The sequence below is a fragment of the Podarcis melisellensis genome (genome assembly GCF_964234715.1).
Source record: "Podarcis melisellensis genome assembly, chromosome: 6".
Classification (NCBI taxonomy): domain Eukaryota; kingdom Metazoa; phylum Chordata; class Lepidosauria; order Squamata; family Lacertidae; genus Podarcis; species Podarcis melisellensis.
The window spans coordinates 50591212-50611186 of record NC_138538.1 but is presented as its reverse complement, the minus strand read 5'-3'; the positions used below and the strand labels follow the sequence as shown (position 1 = coordinate 50611186).

The following is a 19975-nucleotide window of genomic DNA, read 5'->3' as shown; positions in this document are numbered from 1 at the left end:
CACCTGACCCAGCAGGGGTGGTCCTCTGCAACATTTGACCCCTTCGAGTTTCTGAACACTGGGCTTTGGGAAGGAGGTGTGAGGGCTCTGGATGTGCACAACTTCAGAAACATGTCTATGCAAGCTGTAAGGGAGAATCAAAAATGGTGTGAGACTGAAGAGAAGATGTGCAAAGTTAAACTAGCAAAAAAAGGAGAAAAGGCTGAGATTACATTTCCCCATGTCACTGGTGCCAACGTGCACCACAACCACTGTCTCCTCCATGGCTAACATCTACAACCTTTGCATTAGGCAGGCAATTTACCTTATCTAATGAATGAAGTTAATCATTCAGCCTATGAAAGTAAAGACCCAGCAGGATGACATTTGGGTAGGTAGAAGCTTTTAGCAGGGAGCTAATAACAAGAGAGGAGGAGCAGCTGTTGATAGCAGAACAGCGATGAGGTTCTTAGCTGCATAATCAATGTCAATGTCTACTCATTTAAAAATCTTCTCCATCACTAGTTGTTTTTAAATGAGACTCAGCTTTTTTAAAAAAATACTCTTAATTGAAAAAGTATATACCATACCATAGATGACAATACAACAGGTAACATAAAGTTTCAGATTGGTGGGTGGTTCACAGAAGCCTTACAGCCAACAGTCAAGCACACACAAGACTTAATTTATGTAAGAAGATGTGGAAACAAACTACAGACCAAACTTTACTTCAACTGTAATCTTTAGAGAACTTTGCATTAATACTGATTAGGTCAGTATCTTTTGACTGGAAATTATTGCTGCCTAAAAGACATTGCTGTTATTACTAGTGCAATTTCCCTTATTTTTGCTAGGTGGCCAGATACAAGATAAGGCTCCTGCACCCTTAATAGTTGTGTAGAAGAATTTTCAGCAGGTGTAAGCTTGTGTCTGCTAAAATTCCACCCTACACAACTATTAAGGGTGCAGAATCCTGTCCTGTTTTTAACCCAGTTATTAGTAATATACGCTCCAAGAGGTGCTAACTGTTCTCTAACTAGAGACAACTCCTAGTAGTATTGTTAGTAGGATTTTGTTCTATGTTAGCAGTTTGTGTTTACTCCCATAAGGCGACGATTTGTGCACACTTACAGCAGAGTCCTGTGCAGTTAGGTGTGCCTGAGACCATTGAAATAAACATGTTTAGGCATGCTTAACTTTGCATAGGGAGATTGTGGACCTTGGAAGAAAGCCTAATGAACACAATAGGCCATTCTTATAAGGCTGGTACTGAACCAGAAAAAATGTTGCAGCATTTGACGTTTTGTCAGTTTTTTGGTCTTAATTAGCTACTGGCATGCACCAGTAAGGTTAATTTCTAATGCTGCAATCCTAAGCATACTTGTTAGGGAGACTACATAGCCTGCACATGTTCAGATACAATCTTTTATCAATAGCAACGTTATTGAGAGCTAGTGATGCAGCAGGTAAGTATTGCTCAGCCAGCTTAGCCAATTGTCAAGGAGGGTGGGAATTGTCGCCTGGGAACCAAGGCTTGAAAAATAAGAGAATCGCAGATAAATAGGTCCCAAATCCTCACAAAGCTACGAAGCTTAATCTTTGGGTCAATCACTTTCTAAGCCCAGTCTGCTGGGCTTGAAATATGACATATCCAGTATGCACACATCTCAGTAGGGAAGACCTGGGTAGGTATTATACTATGTGCGTTGTTTCCTCCACTCGCAGTGCTTTATTTTTTCCTAGCCTGAGCGAATGGTTTCCTTTTCCCTCTAAGCCGAAGACTGCGAGGTGCACTTGGGGACACCACTGCATTGCCAGGCTAACCCTGCCCTCTGCCGGTAGAGACCCCGGCGTCAGAGATGAGGGTCAGGTGAGTCGCGCCACTTCCACCCGCTCCCGGTCACACTCTTTACTTTGATGCACGGAACTCTGTGGGACCGGGAGCTGCCCTGTGTTGTGTTCATTCGTCACACCTGAAGCATGCGTGGTGTGATCCAGGACCTTGGTTTTTAAAGATACATAAACACAAATGGTCTTATAAAAAATGCTGGAGGAAGGGGGTTGCCCAGCAGACATTAGATGATCCGTGTCAGAGCAGTTAAAGAGGTCAGAGGGTTAAGACAGTTTCTGACTCTTGTCTTTAGCCGCCCGCAGAGCTAATAGGTCTCTGAATGGATGCTATTTATTTCACAGCCTTTCCCAGTATGCTCTTCTACCGTCTACGGACTACAAGCACTCTGACTTGGAACTACATTTTCCGGCATGCTACAAAAGTTGTGGTCTAGGTTTACTCCGAGTCCGCGGACTACGGTTCCCGAAACAGCAAACAGAGGGACAGAGGGAGTGAGGCGACGTTTCCAACATGCTCGAGGGTTTCTCTGACGTTCGTCCCGTGGGGTTTTGGGGGAAGGGGGTTGCGGTTATTTTCAACTCTCCTCAGGACGAGTTCCGGCTTCCCGAAAGGCCTCACAGGGAGGCGCGAGGCATGCTGGGAGTCGTAGTTCCTTTGCCTTGAGAGCGTGCCTCGCGCTGCTGGGGCGTGTCCTCAGGGGGCTATAAAAGCATCTGGAGGGGCGGTGGGCTGCGTTTCTCGGCTGATTGTTGTCACTCCGTCGGGGTCTTGAGGTGAGTTGTGGGGCTGCCATCACCTTTGTCGCCGCCGCCGCCGCTGGCGGGGTTCGGCTCAGGTTTTGTCTTTTCGGGAACTGGGTAAGGACGAAGGGAACGCCGAGTTGTTTGTTCGAGTAATGGGGGCGGCGGCGGCGGCGGCCACACAGGTATTCCTTCGTAGAATTTGTTCTCCCTCAGCTTCGCTTTCGGCGGCATATTCTGGTCCTCTTTACCTCGTGGCGTTTTATTTCATTCTCTCCTCCCCCCTCCATCCTTTCACCTCCTATTACTCCCACCGGCGGTTTGGTGCATGCCGTTTTCTCACGGCGTGGGGGGCGGAGGCGGCGGTTCGCCTTAAAAACCGAGACGCCACGTGACCCGACTCGGAGTTTAGGCCGCCATTTTCAAGGCCCATCAATCCGGCGCGCGCTAAGGAGGGAGGGAGGGAGGGATAAGGGGGCGGGGGGGAGAGGGGGGAAAAGAGCCGCGTCACGTGGTAGGCAGCCTCGGCCTGTAGAAAGAGGCCGTTGAGATTCGGCGCCAAAAGATCTGACGAGGGGAGGGGCGGAGGCGGGAAACGAACCCCATTGTCTGCTGAGGTAAACGTCTTTCTCCCAGAGAGAACTTTCTTAGCGTCGTTGGCGGCTCCGGGGGAGGAGTTAAGAGCGGCTTTTAACGCTCTGCCTTTTAACTCGTTTGATAAACCGAGCATATTAGTATTCTGGTATATTTTTCGTGCGCTCCAAGGTGGGTGGTGGTGCTTAAGGCTTGTCGGGTCTACTCTGGGTTAATTCATTTGTGGTACCGAAAAGTAGCTGGTGAATTGTGGGGTGAATTGGAAAATGCCTTCTTTACTGTAGTTTTTGGAAGGAACTGTCCATCGACGTTTTCTCATCTCACCACAGTTAACGAGTGAACACTTGAAGAAACGGGAGCGTTCCTTGAAGCGCTATTCTGTTACTCGCCTTAGGACTAATTGGCCTTCATTATTATTTTCTGCTGGAGAGATTGTAACTTGTAAGAGTCTAGAAACTCGCATAGTGATAGTTCCCTAGCCAAGAGTCATCTGGATATTGATAAAAGACCTGTACAGCCCTTGTGTGGTGTGGTGTAGTCTATATAGTACTATAACATACTTGATTTGTTTTTACACCTCCCCTTATGGAGCAAGTGTCGTTTAAGGGACTATGGTCCCTCAGCAATATAGCGGAGGAGAACTTCTAAGTCACTGTAATACTGCTCATTGTTTCCAATATTTATTGAATTTATGCTTTGCTAGACCTGTCAAATGATTTAAAATGCATCCAGCACGCATTTAAAGCACATTGTTTTGCCTGAAGAATTTTGGAAATTGGTTTGTCAAGGATACTGGTACTGATAACTCCACGAGAGCGGCAACTTTTGTTCCTGGAGTATGCTCTTTACATTGGTAACAAGCCTATGTGAGGAGTCCATATAAATATACTAGTTAGGAGGGCTGTAATTTCAACTGGCACTTTGTATACCTTCTACTACTGACAAAATGGCATCTGTAGAAAAAATCCTTTAAAGTTCCTTTAAAATGAAATTCAAACTCTTAAATAATTTTCTGTGACTGTAGCATGCCTCTTGAACAGTGCACAGGCTGTTTGATTGGAAGCTTTTTGACTTAACAGGGAAAGGTTGTGGCATACATGAAGGAGCCAGCTGATAGTTATTTGCATCAGCAGCCTATGTAGGGCATAATGTACCATTGATGGTCCTTACTCTTAATTTGCTATAATTCTATTTATAAAGCATAGATTACAGTTACTGTAATGTTACAGTAACATTCCTAAGTATTCTTATACAGTTACATTCCTAAGTATTCTAACTTTAGAATTTTCAGTTTCAGAATGGCAGAAGAATCTGCTGCTCCTTCTACTTCCACTGACAAAACAGAGAGGTAAGATATAATTAGATGTAAGAATAGTGCATGTGCGTTTGAAATAGTGTAACTATCTTCCTGTAATAGTCAGCTACTACTAGTTACATTGATTGGAATAGATGAATGAAACAAGAGCAGTTTTTAAATACTGACACTCTTGATTTACTATAGTAAAAAAGGTAAATAATGACCAAGCTTGCTTCTAACAGCTATATGTTGTGGCTAACAACCTGGTTTCTTCCAGTAGCACCTTAGAGACTAACTAAGTTAGTTTACCTGAAGTGTGCATGTACACGAAAGCTCATACCAATAACTAACTTAGTTGGTCTCTAAGGTGCTACTGGAAGGAATTTTTTTATTTTGTTTCGACTATGGCAGACCAATACGGCTACCTACCTGTAACTAGAACCTTGTTTCTATTTTTCTAGTATGGATGTGGATGCAGAAGCCAAGAAATACCTCGGCTTGGGGCAGAAAAATCTGGTAATGGGAGATATTCCAGCTGCTGTTAATGCATTTCAGGAAGCTGCTTCTCTGTTGTAAGTAATGAGATTTATCCCTTCAGTTGAATTTTCATTTGATGAAGGGAATTTAGCCTATCTTAGAGATAACAACCTTTTTTCTTTTATGGGCTGCATTCTCTTGGGGGTAGTCAGTGGAGACTGCATGCTAGTGGTGCACAGAGCCAGAAACAAGCAGTCTTTATTGCAGATATTAATTCAGAATACTTCATTTTTTTCTTGCCCAAATTAGAATTCTTTATTCTATATAGATCTACCGAAAAGTAAACCCCACTGGGTTTTACAGGGTTACTCTCAAGTTCAGTGGACCCTTGAGTTACGTACCTCTCTGGGTATGTAACCTTCAGGTCACGAACGTGGCAAACCTGGAAGTATTTTTCTGTGTTACGCCGCTTGCACATGCACAGAAGTGGGGCCTCTGGTTATGGATTTTTCGGGGTGCGCATGGACCCCCAGAACAAATTAAATCAGTATCCAGAGGGTTCACTGTATGTAGAAGAATTTTTTTTTAACACAGCTCCTGTTTTGGAAAATGAATGAAAGTAACTTTAGCACATTATTGGTTTACTTAGTTATTGAATTTATATTCCTCATGAGGAACCCCAGGGTGGCAAACAGATCCACACTTCAGAAAGCAAAGCAGAAACATTCTAAAACTGTTAGAACATTATAAAAACAATTAGTTGTTTTTTTTAAAAAAAAAAATTCCATCCAGTGATCTCAAGGTTGCCAGGAAATTTGGCCACCAAATTCCTGCATAACCAGGAATATTTTCAAATTTCTCATGAAAGTTAATAATGGCAATAGGCACAGCTCACTGGAAAGAGAACTAACACCAAAAAAGCCCTGTTGTGGGTCAGTGCAAAACAAGCAGATCTGGTGGTTGCATCAGCTGCTTATTGTAGGGACTGAGATGATTGATACTGGAGTATCTTTTAGATACTGTATTTAGTTTCCAAGCCTCCATGCAGGAGGTCACTAGAGCTTAGGCAACTGACACTAGGTTATCCTGGTCCAGTAACCAGACTTAACTGGGCATAACCACCTAGCAGTGGAAGCCACTCCAGTGAAAAGATGGAATTCAGGAGAACTTCCAAAGTATGTCTCCCCACCCCCCAAAAATTTGGACAAAACTTTTTCTCAAGCCATATGGCCTGTGTATGTATGTGTCAGTATTTCTGTTGAATAAAATATTGTCCATTTTAATACTTCCTGATACTATGTGGAAAGGGCAGGGGATATAATCTGCAGGTAGATTAAAAAGGTTATTTTTAAATAGATTTTAAAACTTTGTTTGGATTTTCTGGAATTTTAAATTTAATAAATTCTCAAATAACCGTGCTGTTAATATTATATCTTAACCAAAGCATGTTTGCTACAGTTATTCTTTAAAATGAAGTAGTTTCTCTACCAGCTGCATAGTTAACAGAGGCTTCTTATTTAAATCAAGAGCCAGTTCGATCATTTTTTCAAATGATTATTTACAGTCCAACTAGCAAACATAAATGTTTAGTTCCACTGAATGAAAATGATCTCTAGTCTGCTCAATAATAATAAGTTATTGCATTGCATTATTCATTAAATTATTTTTCCATTGATACATAATGTTATGGTATTACTCCAAAAAAAGGTGGTTTATGAGCCATCATTGCCAAAACACCTGATTGGCTCTCTAAATGCTTTTTCTGGTTATTTGGCTCTAATGCTTGATAGAGTACAGATAATTGAACAAAACTTGTTCCATTATCTTTCCTTTAATATATAGTTTTATTGTATTACTCAAAAAAAAGTGGCGTTATGATCCATCAAACCTTGGAAATACAACAATTTTGGCCACTAGTGTATTACTTCATATATTTGTTGAACACTGGGGCAAATCTGACATCTAAATGCTGCCTTAAAACTAAATGCCCGTTATTCGGTACAACCAGGCTTTTTTCCTATTTGTTGGAGTCTACACCTTTTATAAGATGTCATTTTTGTTAACCTATAGAGGGAAAGTCGTTAAAATATTCCATTATGACCAGTAGCCATGACTGTTTGAGATAAAGTACAAAAATACAGGAATGTGAACATTGGACAAAATGTGTCTCTTCCTTCCAGTGTTGTTGCTTTCTGCTTGACTCTGCTTTCACCACCATAACAAACAACAACTTATTTATATGCCACCTATCTGACTGGGTTTACAAGCTGACCAAATGAAAGAACAAAAAACACAACAAAACCCAACCAACTTGATAGCAATCACAGCACACTGACAAATGTCCTCCTTATTTCTGTTGTAATAAATAATCCTTCATAAAAGCTATTGCATCGCATTCTTCATTAAATTATCTTTTTCCATTGATATATAACGTTATGGTATTACTCCCCAAAAAAGTGATGTTATGAGCCATCATTTCCTAAATAATGACACCTGATTGGCTCTCTAAAGCATTCATTTTACTGATTATTTGGCTCTAACTTTTGATAGGATACAGATAATTGAACAAACCTTGTTGCATTACATTCTTCATTAAATTATGTTTCCTTTGATACATAATTTTATGGTATTACTAAAAAAAAAAGTGGTGTAATGAGCCATCAAACCTTGGAAATAGACTTTCCCCCAAAAGTTTCCGCCGCTTGTGTAAATGGGAAACATGACTTAAATTAATCCACGCTGCTAATCTGGTAATCTCTTTTTAGGGCTAATAAGTATGGTGAAACTGGAAATGAGTGTGCAGAAGCTTACTTTTTTTACGGGAAATCACTTCTGGAATTGGCAAGGTAAGTTAATGTGACCTGCTTTGGGCCACTTGGTGGTTTGAATAGTTAATCTAGATTAGGAAGGCTAATATCAGACACTGGAGAGACCTGTCAGGAGTAAGCATGGACCAATGGTTCCAAATAGTATGGGAAACAGCCCTACTAGAAAAATTAACTAATAAACTGAAACTGACACGGGGACAAACAGAAGAAGACGCCTTCACCCCGGTATGGCTCCCCTTTATCACATACACAGCCCAACAGGACAATGACAATAATCCACCAACAGCATACAAAACAATATGGCTAACCTGATCCAAAACACCTACCCACCTCACTCACACACGAAAACAAAGATCACCACAGCCAATCACAAGCAAACAATCACACCCTAGGCCAACCCCAACCTCTCACCACCAAAGGAACACAAGTGAACAACACAAGCAACGCTGACACCAAACTCTACATACATTAAACATAATAGAAACACCGCCACCCGACCCCACCCCCATCCATCTTCCCTCTCTCCACCCCCTTTCTTTTTTCTTTCTTTTTTCTTCTCCCCCTAATGCCTCAACAAATGAAACAGATTTGTAAAAACGCTACGTGGAAGAAGAAGAAGAAAAAATACGAGGCACTACACTTCTGTAAAACAAGAAAATCCTTAATAATTTTTTTTTTTTTAAAAAAGGAAGGCTAATATAATTTTACATGGACTGGAATCCACTTCACCAGTTTCTCCTGCACACAGAACTGAAGTTACCTTTTGTAACCTTTTCTCAGAATAGTGGCAGCCATTCTAGAGCTACATAATCAGGTCAACAAACTTTGGTTGGTCTTCCTTGTCAACCAAATATGTATTTGCTTCCAGGACGCCTGGAGCAGGATCTGTTAACTGGTGTTCTTATGCTACATCAATACAGCCTTGAGTTCAAGCTTTGAACGCTAAAACTGGTGAGGGAAAAGATAACAGCAATGCCTACTTACATCTTCTAGAATGGAAAATGGTGTGCTGGGAAATGCCTTGGAAGGAGTGCAGGTGGAAGAAGAGGAAGAAAAAACAGAAGACTCAATGGTAGAAAGTGCTGATAATATAGATGGTATGTAGTGCTGTCTTAACTCATGATAGAGATGCCAAGCTGTGTGTGTTCCAAGTGGATACTAGACAAGGGTCATTTTATTATTATCAAGTTGTTTGAATCTTAAACCGCAACTAAAAAGACTCTTTAAAAGTCTTTTTAATGATAAAATTGACCAAAAACTTGTTTAAAAAACTTAAAAACCTGCCTTTTAACAAGGCCAGTGTGTTTACAAACCTATAGATTAAAGCATTGTTTTGAACCATGTGGGCCTCACTTTGTTTCTTAGTAAAGCATTGGTTTCTATGCTTCAAGATCTTAAGGACAGTCAGCTAATTGTTTCTAGAACCATGAACTAATTAGGCAAAGGTTCTGTGAACAAACTGGATAGTAACTCCCAGTATTACTGCTTATTGCAAACTGTTTAGTGTATAGCACATTATGGCCTAGATCTTTTGGGCAGTGGCATCTAATAAGGTTTGATGCTGTGAAGATCATGTTGTGACAATAGGCCATGTTCACTTAAGAAAGTGGATAGTTTGTCTAAATTTCAATACTTGCCCTGTCCCTCAGTTCGTAGCATCTTCCTCTGCAATCCAGTGCAATGTCTTGTCTAGGCAAAGCTTGGCATCTCTTGCTTGGCTGTTACTATGCTGGCCTACAACTCATTGCTTAAGCGCAACTCCTTGCAAGCCCTGTTATGGAAGGCACTTGTTCTCAGTTTAAGGGTCCAAAAGGATTGTATTGATTCCTATATCTTTGAAGCAAGACATCAGTGGGATGGAGGGTGGGATGTGAAGATCATGAATGTTTATCACTAAATTCGAAGGTTTGTTTGTGCTTGATCTTCCTTAAACATGTAGAAGAAGCAAGGGAGGAATTAAGAGAGCAGGTATATAATGCCATGGGGGAAAAAGATGAATCCAGAAAAAATCCTGAAGAGTCTCTGGTGCATACAGGAGTGGAGATGCAACCGAAGGATGTTGAAATGGAAGAGGTTGAGGAAGAAGTAGCAGCTAAGGAAGAAAAAGAAAAAGCAGCAGCTCTGGGTGGAGAAGATATCACTGTTGTGGAGAAAAAGGAACAGCAAGAGAAGGCAGAAAAGCAGGTCGAGGCAACTACAGAAGAACAAAACATCAATGAAGTAACTACTGAGGTAGCATTAGAAGATGGTGCTGCTAGGGAAGAGAAGCCAGTGGATGCAGAAGGGACAGCTGGAGAAGATAAGCCAGTGGTGGTAGAAGAGGCTAGGGAAGATGCTGCTGTACACAGAGTGGTGGTTTCCGAAGATGCTGCTGTGAAAGTTAATCCAGTAATAGAAGAGGCTGCAGAAGCAGCTGGGGGAGATACTAGTTTAGAAAAAGAAGTGGCTGCAGGGGAAGCACCTGGGAAAGAGAAGGTAGTTGAGATAGCAGCTCAAAAGAGGAGAGAAGAGGAGGTAGAAAAGCAGGCAGACGCAATTGTAGAAAAGAATCCAATAGTAGAGGAATTGGTAAAAGCTTCAGGTGAGTTAGAGAGAGAAATCATGACAGCTGTTGAGAAAGTTGAAGGGCAGGCAGAAAAAGAACAACCAGCTAAAGCTACTGCTGAAAAGACAGAGGACATGAAGCCTGCCACAGAACAGGTGATGGTGAACTTGAAAGAGAAGGAAGAAACATTGGATTCAAGAGAAGGAGAACCTTCAGCTCCAAATGAAACTACTCCTTCAGGGAGCATCAAGCAGTCACATGAAATACAACCAGAAGAAAAAGCTGAAGTTGCTCCTAAGGTAGAAAAGGAAGAAGAAAAGGATGACGAGATGGGAGAGGGCGAAGGTAACAGGGATAGAAGACACTTGTGGGTGGATCTATTTAGAGAGCTAACCCTTAGTAAGACTAATCCATTCAGAATTCTCTGTGCCACAGGGATGAATCCACCCAAGGAGAATTTTGAAGCTGCAAGGAACAGTTGAATTGAAACAAAACTAACAAGTTGAGCAATAAATTATTGGCTTTTTTGGGGACTGGTTTGCATGAGCAGCAAATATAGAAAGCAATGGCTCATAGAGAACACTGAATGGATGTTCACTGCATGTTTTTATGTGAATGCAAGATTAACTCTGAGCAATTAAAAGCATAGTACTAGAATATATATTGACAACCAGATCCACAAAAATACAGCAACACGAGGGTGCTGGCTTAATGACCTGTATTAAACAACCTAAAACCTATCATGCTTTGAGGCCTATAACTAGAAACAAGTGCAGGTAATAGACATCACAGCTTTCATGTCCTGCTTCTCTTGCTTTAGCATTGCTGTTTAACTACCTTATAATACCTTGAAAATGTTTGTTTACAAGTGAGATTCTAAGTAGTGAAATAGTTGTAAATCTGATAAACCTTCGCATAATACAACTGTTTAACAAATATTTAGTCACTTTGTGTTCCTATTTGAAAAAAGTGACTAATAATTGCAATAAATAATAGGGATACAGTACAGTGGCAAGTTTGCTCTGGCAACTAGAGCCTCATCCTATGCATTTCTAGTCCAAGAGTAACTTAAAAGCATGACCCTTTAGATACTGCTGAACTAAAACTCCATAATCCCTAATTATTTTGGCCACGTTGGCTGAAGCTGGTGGGAGTTGTGGTTTAGCAACATCTAGAAGAATACAAGATAGCCATCCCTGTTCTAGTTTGAAGTCCGGTGTTTACAGCAATACTTTTTCCCTTGGTTTCTGTAGTAGTAGTTACATGAAGGCTGTTGAGCATAAGGCAGTTTGAGATTGTGTTTGCTGGGCATCTGGATTACTGAATAGCTGGTAGGAGGTGAGATTTCTTGCTCCATAAGAGGGTATATGTTCCCTGACACTGCAGAATAGGTGTCTGAGCTATCCCATAGTTTATGTAAGTTCCTGTGCCTGACACCCAATAGTGCATACAGTACATGTCAGTTTCCCAAAGAAGCCATGCAATGACACTTAACTAGAAATATTAATATTTCTGTTTTATCTTAACTATGAAATGTGACTACTTCTAAGTAGTGCAATTTTAAAGCTCTTTTTGTTTCCCCCGTTACTATGAAAACAAAACTTCTATGGGGAAGCTATAAAAGTATTAAAACTTGTTCAAATTCTTTTTAACTGACATGCCAGGGGGTGCCATGCAAGCAGCATAAAGGAGAAAGAATATCCTAACGCTGAATATTTTAATCTATGTAGCTCCCCTCAAAACTTCGTATACACACATGTTGCAGATTGCACAGAAACCTACCAAGCCAACTCTCATGAACACATAGGTTGGAAGTGTAATAGTGGTGGAAGAATTTCACAGCTGAATAAAACAGTCAAGTAAAATGGATGTATAAACAGTTGGTTGTATATTAATAAGAAACTATTATTGTAGAGATGGAAGGATCAGAAGAGGAAGATAAAGTTGAAGAGGATAAAGAAAATGACTCTGCAGTTGAAGAGGATAAAGAAAATGACTCTGCAGTCGAAGAGGATAAAGAAAATGACTCTGCAGTTGAAGAAAAGGTGAAGTATAAAAATGAGCATTCAAGCCTGTTAAAGAGCTGGTTCAATGTTTCTGTCATGGAGAAAGGAACATTGTTTTCATGGAAACTATTTCTGATTACGTATGTTTTCTAGAGCATAGGAAGACTGAGGTAGGCAGTTCCTTCCGAAGGTTCAAGATTATAATAGGGGTGTGGCTTTGAGTACTCTGGTTCAAAGCAGCATTTTAACATTTTAGTCTGTTAAAACTTTAGCCTGTTTTTCCTTCTAGATGCTTGTTCGTTCTCCATTCTTAAAAAAAAAGCCCCTATCCTTCTCTCTGCTCCCCCCTTCTTTCCTTGTCCTCTCTGCTATCAAAATCTCTTGTCTACTGACACAATGCATTCATACATTGAAACTCATAAACTAGTTTCAGTGAAGCATTGTGGTCTCCGTCTAGTACCGCACCCATGGTTAAACTAATTTCTGTAACCATTCCCACTTTCTCTAAACCTGTTGAGTGTCTTTTATTACAATTGTTTAAAAGCCCAAAAGCAGGCCTCCAAAACCTACAGGAAATTGGGAACAGGTTGCATCTCCTCTGCCTCATATCACAGCAATAGTGATTTGCTACAGAAAGGGAAAGGGCTGTGCCTGATAATGTGCATGGTATCTGCTTAATTATCAGAAGCTTGCTATTGTTTTAAAAAACTGCTATTGAAGCAGCTTTTTTGCAACAGTACACCACCTTCTGAAGTAATTCTCTGCAGTCAACCAATTTTTAACTCAGCTGAAAGTATGTCCTCTTGTGACATCTTTTTTGCCTTAACATTAAAGAACTGGGCACTGCATTTTTTCCTGCTATTAAAACTATGAAGACAGCGAGGTCAAACATGAGGAAGCTACCCAGCTGATAAGCTGAGCTGTTCATCAGGGAAGCCTCAGGAAATACCTGGGCAAGAACTGAAATGACATGCAAAGTGCTTTTGGAGCAAGAATTATAATTGCCACTAATTATAATTCTATCTTATAATTACAATGTAGAATGAATATGAGTAGGGTTACTCTGAATCACATTTACTGACAAGGAATATGTAGTGTTCAATGCAAAATTGATTGCACTTTCCAAACATTGGTTTTAATTCTGCTTGTGAAGGATTTGCTGGCTGAACAGCCAATTCATAAGAGGAGTGAGATACAATGTGAAGGACAAGCAGTTCAAAACTAATACAGGAGGAAAATAGATAATCCTCTAAAGCTGTTTGTAAATCCTTTTTGTCAAGCAGTTAATCACAGTCCACAAATCTTGACTTGAATCATTAGCTAGCCATTAGTCTTTCTGCAGAACCTGTGCTTCCAAGTCTTCTCTTTGTCTACCAGAAGGTGAGCTTTCATTACACTAGGTTCTGGAACTGGCAGAAGCATTGCGGTGAAGACTATGGTACTAGGCAGGGTCTGGAAGACCAGGGTTCAAATCCCCACTTAGCCATGAAGCTCACTGACTGGCTTTGGACCTTACTGTCTCTTAGTCTTATCTCAGAGCTGTGAGGATAAAATGGGGTGAGAGAGAACCATGCACACTGTATTGAGCAACTTAAAGGAAAGGGACATTAATAGAGCTTCCTCTGCTGTGTTCAAGACTCCCTGCAATAGAACTGGCGCCTTTGTAAGGAAGAAGTGCAGATTTACCTAATATAAAGTGCTAAATTTTGCTAACAAACACTTCAGCATAGGAGTTTGTGGAAGGGGTATGATGTTCCTTTTCTAAAGTTTATATATTTGTTTCCTATGGTGACTGGTTTCTTCAGTTGCCTGCTTTAAGGCAGGAGTTCCTGAGTTGGTCCATCAACCACCAGTGGTCCACAAGCTTCATTCAGGTGGTCTGTGTTATGTCTGTAAAAATACAATTGGAATCATGGAGCATCTAGCACAGGGCACTACAGTTGCTACAACAAGCAGAAAGATCAAGTGGTCTGCCAAGATCCTTAGCAATTGCCTTTCTATCCATTTCTTTGACTTTCAAATAACTTTGCTTTAGGAGAGTGAAGAAGACGATGTTGGGAACTTAGAACTGGCTTGGGATATGCTGGAGTTAGCAAAAGTAATATACAAAAGGTATGTCTGGGAGTTCTGACAAATAATGCCTTTTTATACAACTAAAGGTGTTATGACAATCTTGCTGACTCTGCCTTCTTGATCTAGACAGGACACGAAAGAAGCTCAGCTCCTTGTTGCTCAGGCTCACCTAAAACTAGGAGAAGTTAGCATCGAATCTGGTAACTACCTTAAAGTTGCTTAGGCATGCAGTGGATTAATTTCTGATACTATTATTCATATTTCCACTGCATATATTTTAGTTTTTGCATGTCCATTACATATTATATAAACTGTCAGTAATATATTTTATATTCACTTTACAGTATATCAACTAAGCCTTTTATTTTGGACACCTCATACTGTACTTCGTTATAATACAGTTACCTATACTATTGGGAAGTACGCTGGTAGATTGGTTACTTTTATTCTACTGTGGCCTAGTTCAGATGCATGATTCCCTGCTTATTAAAGCATAGCTTAGAAGCCTTGAAGAACGAATAGAGCCCCCTCGCCTTGGCCCCTCAGTGTTTACACCCTGGTTAAATGGTAATTAAATTTCAGTTAGCTATTCTGCCTAATAATAATAATTACACTAATTTTATTTATACCCTGTCCATCTGGGTTTCCCCAGCCACTCTGGGTGGCTTACAACATATCTGAAAACAGCAATCCTTAGAAACTTCCCTAAGTAGGGCTACCTTCAGATGTCTTCTAAAAGTAAGATAGTTGTTTATTTCCTTGACATCTGAAGGGAAGGCATTCCACAGGGACGGCATCATTACCAAGAATGCCCTCTGCCTGGTTCCTAAATGCAACTTTGTCTATCTACTAACCAGGAACTTAAACTATAGTTCCCTGTTTTGAATATAATGGCTAATTGGAGCTTAACCAAACCAGGATGTATCTGATGAATAAGGGGAAAGGCATGGGAAGGAAGCTTGCAGTCTCCTCATTTGTTCTCAGCTGTTGAACTATGTTGAACAAGCCAGATATGCTTTCTAGCCACTGTTTCCACCAGTCTCTGCAGACTATATTAAATGTAAAATGTCCTATATTATTCAAAAATTGATACTGGAATCACGACAGGTTATAAAACTATTGATTGAAAACCTTTTTTCTACACTATGATTGAATTCTGCTTTGTACAAATTTCTACCTTCATATGAAAGTCCTGTGCTTTACTTTGTTTTTATTGTGCAGAAAACTACTCTCAAGCTATAGAAGAGTTCCGTTCTTGCCTGGCTCTTCAGCAGAAGTACTTAGAGGCCCATGACCGCTTGCTTGCAGAGACTCATTATCATCTGGGGTTGGCCTTTCACTATGATAATCAGTATGATGAAGCAGTGTTGCAGTATAGTAAATCGATGGAAGTCATTGATAAAAGATTGGGTAAGTGAAGTGCAGTTCTTCATGCAGTTTTAGTTAAGCATCACCGTTGATGTGTCCTCCAAGCTCCAAATGTACAGTGTTGGGAAAGCTACAGAGCTAGTTTCTTCATGAAGAGGTGTTCAGAGAGCTAATGTGTCAGCTAGCAAACACTGCAAGAAATTTGGCAGCTGCTGCTGATCCTTTAGAATCTGTTTTAACATACACTGGGACAAAGCCCCAAACTGATGAGTAAATGGCTCTAAAAGTACTAATATCACCTAAATATCACCTTTTTAGCGATGTTGACTGAGCGACTAAAAACAAAAGGGGAGGGATCAGCTGAGGATGAGAAGGAAATTGTAGAACTCGAGGGACTGCTTCCTGAAATTAAAGAGAAGATAGAAGATTCAAAGGAGTCTCAAAAGAGCGCAAGAATAGCCGAACTGGCTCTGAAAGCAACTTTGGTGAGTCCTAGGCTTACTACTACAGTTTTTTGTGAACTTGTGCTAGAGAGGAGCAGATAGCAAAATAAATTAAGCTGAGATACACAGCTGTAAATGGGAAGAAAGGATGCCATTGATATTTAGTTTTATAGTGGAAAATGCTAAATTTTTACTTTTTTTGGGAGGGGTAGGAGATGACTTTTGAAGCACTGAGTTCAAAGACCTTACATTGAATAATTAATGATAAGATGACATGTAAAATTTGTTCCGGAGGATCCCCCAAACTATCGAGCTGATTTTGAAGGAAGTTAGCTGGAGGTGACAGTAGATGAAGCACTGTTATAGGAATAGAAGTTGATGCATCAGTGGAAATGCAGGCTTGAATATGTCCCTTATTCTTATAGCAAGACTGCAGATAGCAACTGCAAAATAGCTTGGGGGTTCACACTCTACAGATGAGACACCTGTTTACTTCTCTTGTGGTCTTAAAAAAACATTGGGCGCTTGAAAAATTAACTGCAGACCAGCTTCCTCATTATTGCTTCTCATTACACCTTAAATTTTATAAATTGTTCTTCAAAACCGATGTGCTCTTCATTGTACATGTTTATAATTTAGTCCCAGTAGGCTTTTAATGACTTAGACTGATAGATCTCTTTGTTTCCAGGTTGGTGGATCATCTTCTAGTTTTCCACAGGCAACTGAAAACAATCCAGCTTCAGCTGTAAGTGATACTAATCCCTAAAGCAAGCAGTTTACTATAGTCTGCTGTTCTATAGTATTTCATATTTTGCCTTTTGTTTTGTAACAGATCCCAGCTGGGCAAAAAACTGATGGAGCTCCTCAGTGTATTACAGACATCTCCCATCTTGTCAGAAAAAAGGTTTGTGTCCCATACAACTAACAAAAATAGGTAACCACTGGCTTGCAGTACTTGAACCAGGTGTAGGCAAACTTGGTCCTCCAGATGTTTTGGGACTACAGCTCCCACCATCCCTAGCTAACAGGAACAGTGGTCAGGGAAGATGGGAGTTGTAGTCCCAAAACATCTGGAGGGCCAAGTTTGCCTATGTCTGACTATGTCAAGTTTGCCTATGTCGAAGCCATCACTTAAAAGCTTCGATCATTCTGCTTCTACAAATTTTAGAAATCCTGCATAATATCTTCTCTACTGGAAGCCAATCAGCCTGAGAACCATCTAGCGCACTTGGTACCTTTTGATGGTTTTGTGCTGTGCTGTGCTCATTTGACTCACCCTGGTTTAATTTCAAAGCTTAATTGTGTGGGTCCTGCAGGCACTTGAGAATTTAGATGTGTTGGGGACCTGCAAAATTGTCCAGGGTAGAGGTTCAGAGTTTACAGGTAGCACGAAATCCATATAAACTGAATGTCACAGCCAGGCTGAGCTGGGTTCCCATATTTCAAATGGAAAGGAGAATTGGTTAAAATAGCAAAGACAGTCTAAAACAAGCAAACTATTTGTATCTTAAGATACCCCCCTTTTTTTTGATGAAAAAAATCTTTATTGAAATTCATTAATGTCATTACAAATTTAACTTCACACATACACATACATACAATATATACATATTCTTAAATTTGTTTAACTTAGAATATTAATTTAACCTAATTCCACTTAGGTATCAGCTAAGCTAAAATCATATAATGGTACATAAAATAAAGTAAAACAACAACAAATTAAAGTAAAATAAATATAGATTTCCCAATATAGTTAACATTTGTGATATTGAATGTACTTATAATTATTACCTTACAATTAATACAATATTTTTTAATACTTTATTACAACCTAGCATACCAATTTTCCTTTATGTCTTAATATTTTATGTACACAAGGGTCATTCAAATACTACCATAGATATGTCACTGTTATTTTTTTGTAAGTATCTCTTAAACATTTCCCATTTTTGAGAAAATCATTGTTTGGTGTTACCTCTTAACCTATTTGTTAATTGAGCAATTTCCACATAGTCTGTGTATCATCAACTTTTTGAGACATTCAGACAGGACAAATAAAGTGAATTTGCCAATGAGCCCTCTAAATTTGAAATAGTGTTGTTAAATAATGTCACCAACATTATCACAAGGATGTACTTGACTGGGAAGTCGAGAAGGTGAAGGTGGTCATGATTAGATGGGCGCAGGATATCGGATGTCCCATTATGATGAGAGAATGGGGATCACTCTGGAAAATTAACATGAACTTTACTGCATGTCACACCATCAAAGAAAATATGATGAAAATGCAGTTTTGGTGGTACCTTACACCATCAAAAATCTCAAATGTATAAAAATAGTTTGAATAAATGTTGGAAATGTGGAGAAAAAATGGGAGATTTTTATCATACGTGGTGGACATGCAGAAATATTTTTGGAATATTTATGATGAGATGAAAAAACATTCAAATTAACATTTTTAAAGAAACCAGAAGCCTTTCTGTTAGGAATCTTGGGTAGAGATATTCCGAAAAATATAAGAGAAATCTTTTTATATGCAACAGTGGCTGCCCGTCTATTGATAGCATCTAATTGGAAAGGAGAAAAGATACAATGTTAACAGAATGGCAAAAATAAAGATACCCTCTTACCAAAATCTCTCCATATATTTGATCTCTTTCTTCTACAGTCTGCCTTCTGATTTTGAGAGCTATGTGTAGACTGTTAGGTAACCCAGAACTAGATTGCTTTCAGTATTGGAGGACAACTTTCCAGTAGCTGAAGCAGCAATATGCACCTTGTAACCTTTGCTGTAGCCCAGAACAGTTTTAAAGCACAGTTCAGTTGGCAGCTTATTAATAGTAAATGCATAATAGCACTAGATATTCTTTATTAATACTTTACTTTTGAAATTGTACTTGGTGAAGACTAAACAATTTTGTCTTCAGAGGAAACCCGAGGAAGAAACTCAACAGGGAGATAATGAAGCTAAGAAATCTAAACCAGAACCGGCTGTCAATGGTGGTGGTGATGCTACCCCCAGTGGAAATGTGGTTGCAGAGAAAAAGGAAGAGGAGGTGGGCTGTTGAGTCAGGAGTCTTCTGTATATTTTCCATTTCCCAGGCTCATCTTTCCTGCTTGCCTTTAATTGCTTGTTGGTCTTCTCTCCCAGACCACTTAAAGTTGGAAATTTGCTTGTGTCAAAATGCATGTTGGAATCTGTCTAAACTAAACCTGCTAGACTAGTTCTGTATACTTGCAGAATGCAGTATGTATCTCTTGGATGCTTTGAAATAGCAACTTTGCTTAAAGTACTATTTATGTAGGAGTCCTAATTCTTTACATTATCAGAAGTAGAGAAAGAGATTTAAGACAGATTATCTAAGCGTAATTTGGTTAATGGCTTCTGTCAAGAGGCAGCAGACAGCCATGCTACATTTAAGTAATCAATTGTACATAAGTGTGTTGAATGCTTTCAAGAGCTGTATTTAACTGGTCAGATAAAACAAATGCATGTCCTAAATTACTTTTTTCTTTTTTTTTTACAGGCAGAGGAAAGGCCACAAGTTGAAACAGTTCAAAGTGCTGTATGATATAGTTTTAATATTGGACACTCCCTCCCAAGGCCAGTGGGTTTTGTATATAATGTATTTTTTCACTTTTGGCAACTTTTGTATTCAATAAAGATTACTCAAACATTTAACACTGCCTTTTGATAAAATTCAGCCATATTCATGCATAAATACCTATTGTCTCCATCAGCAGACCTAAAGATGGTTGCATCTGCCTCCTAG

The 19975-nt window shown here is 39.7% G+C and overlaps 1 protein-coding gene across 6 annotated transcripts; it reads left to right on the top strand.

Moving 5' to 3' along the window:
• Window positions 1-593: 593 nt before the first annotated feature.
• NASP (nuclear autoantigenic sperm protein) lies at window positions 594-19884 on the top strand. 6 transcript variants are annotated; one of them, XM_081915990.1, is made up of 15 exons: window positions 594-2604; window positions 4457-4513; window positions 4924-5034; window positions 7705-7785; window positions 8761-8864; window positions 9803-10657; window positions 12227-12357; window positions 14354-14430; window positions 14518-14591; window positions 15613-15801; window positions 16078-16244; window positions 16891-16947; window positions 17035-17106; window positions 19109-19258; window positions 19730-19884. In XM_081915990.1, the coding sequence occupies exons 2-15, from the start codon at window positions 4464-4466 to the stop codon at window positions 19772-19774; spliced, it is 2163 nt and encodes a 720-aa protein (XP_081772116.1). In that variant the 5' UTR covers window positions 594-2604; window positions 4457-4463; the 3' UTR covers window positions 19775-19884. The 6 variants fall into 6 exon arrangements, with proteins under 6 accessions (XP_081772116.1, XP_081772112.1, XP_081772115.1 ...); XM_081915986.1 differs by having other exon boundaries at window positions 595-2604; window positions 9707-10657; XM_081915989.1 differs by having other exon boundaries at window positions 597-2604; window positions 9707-10657; window positions 19130-19258.
• Window positions 19885-19975: the final 91 nt, after the last annotated feature.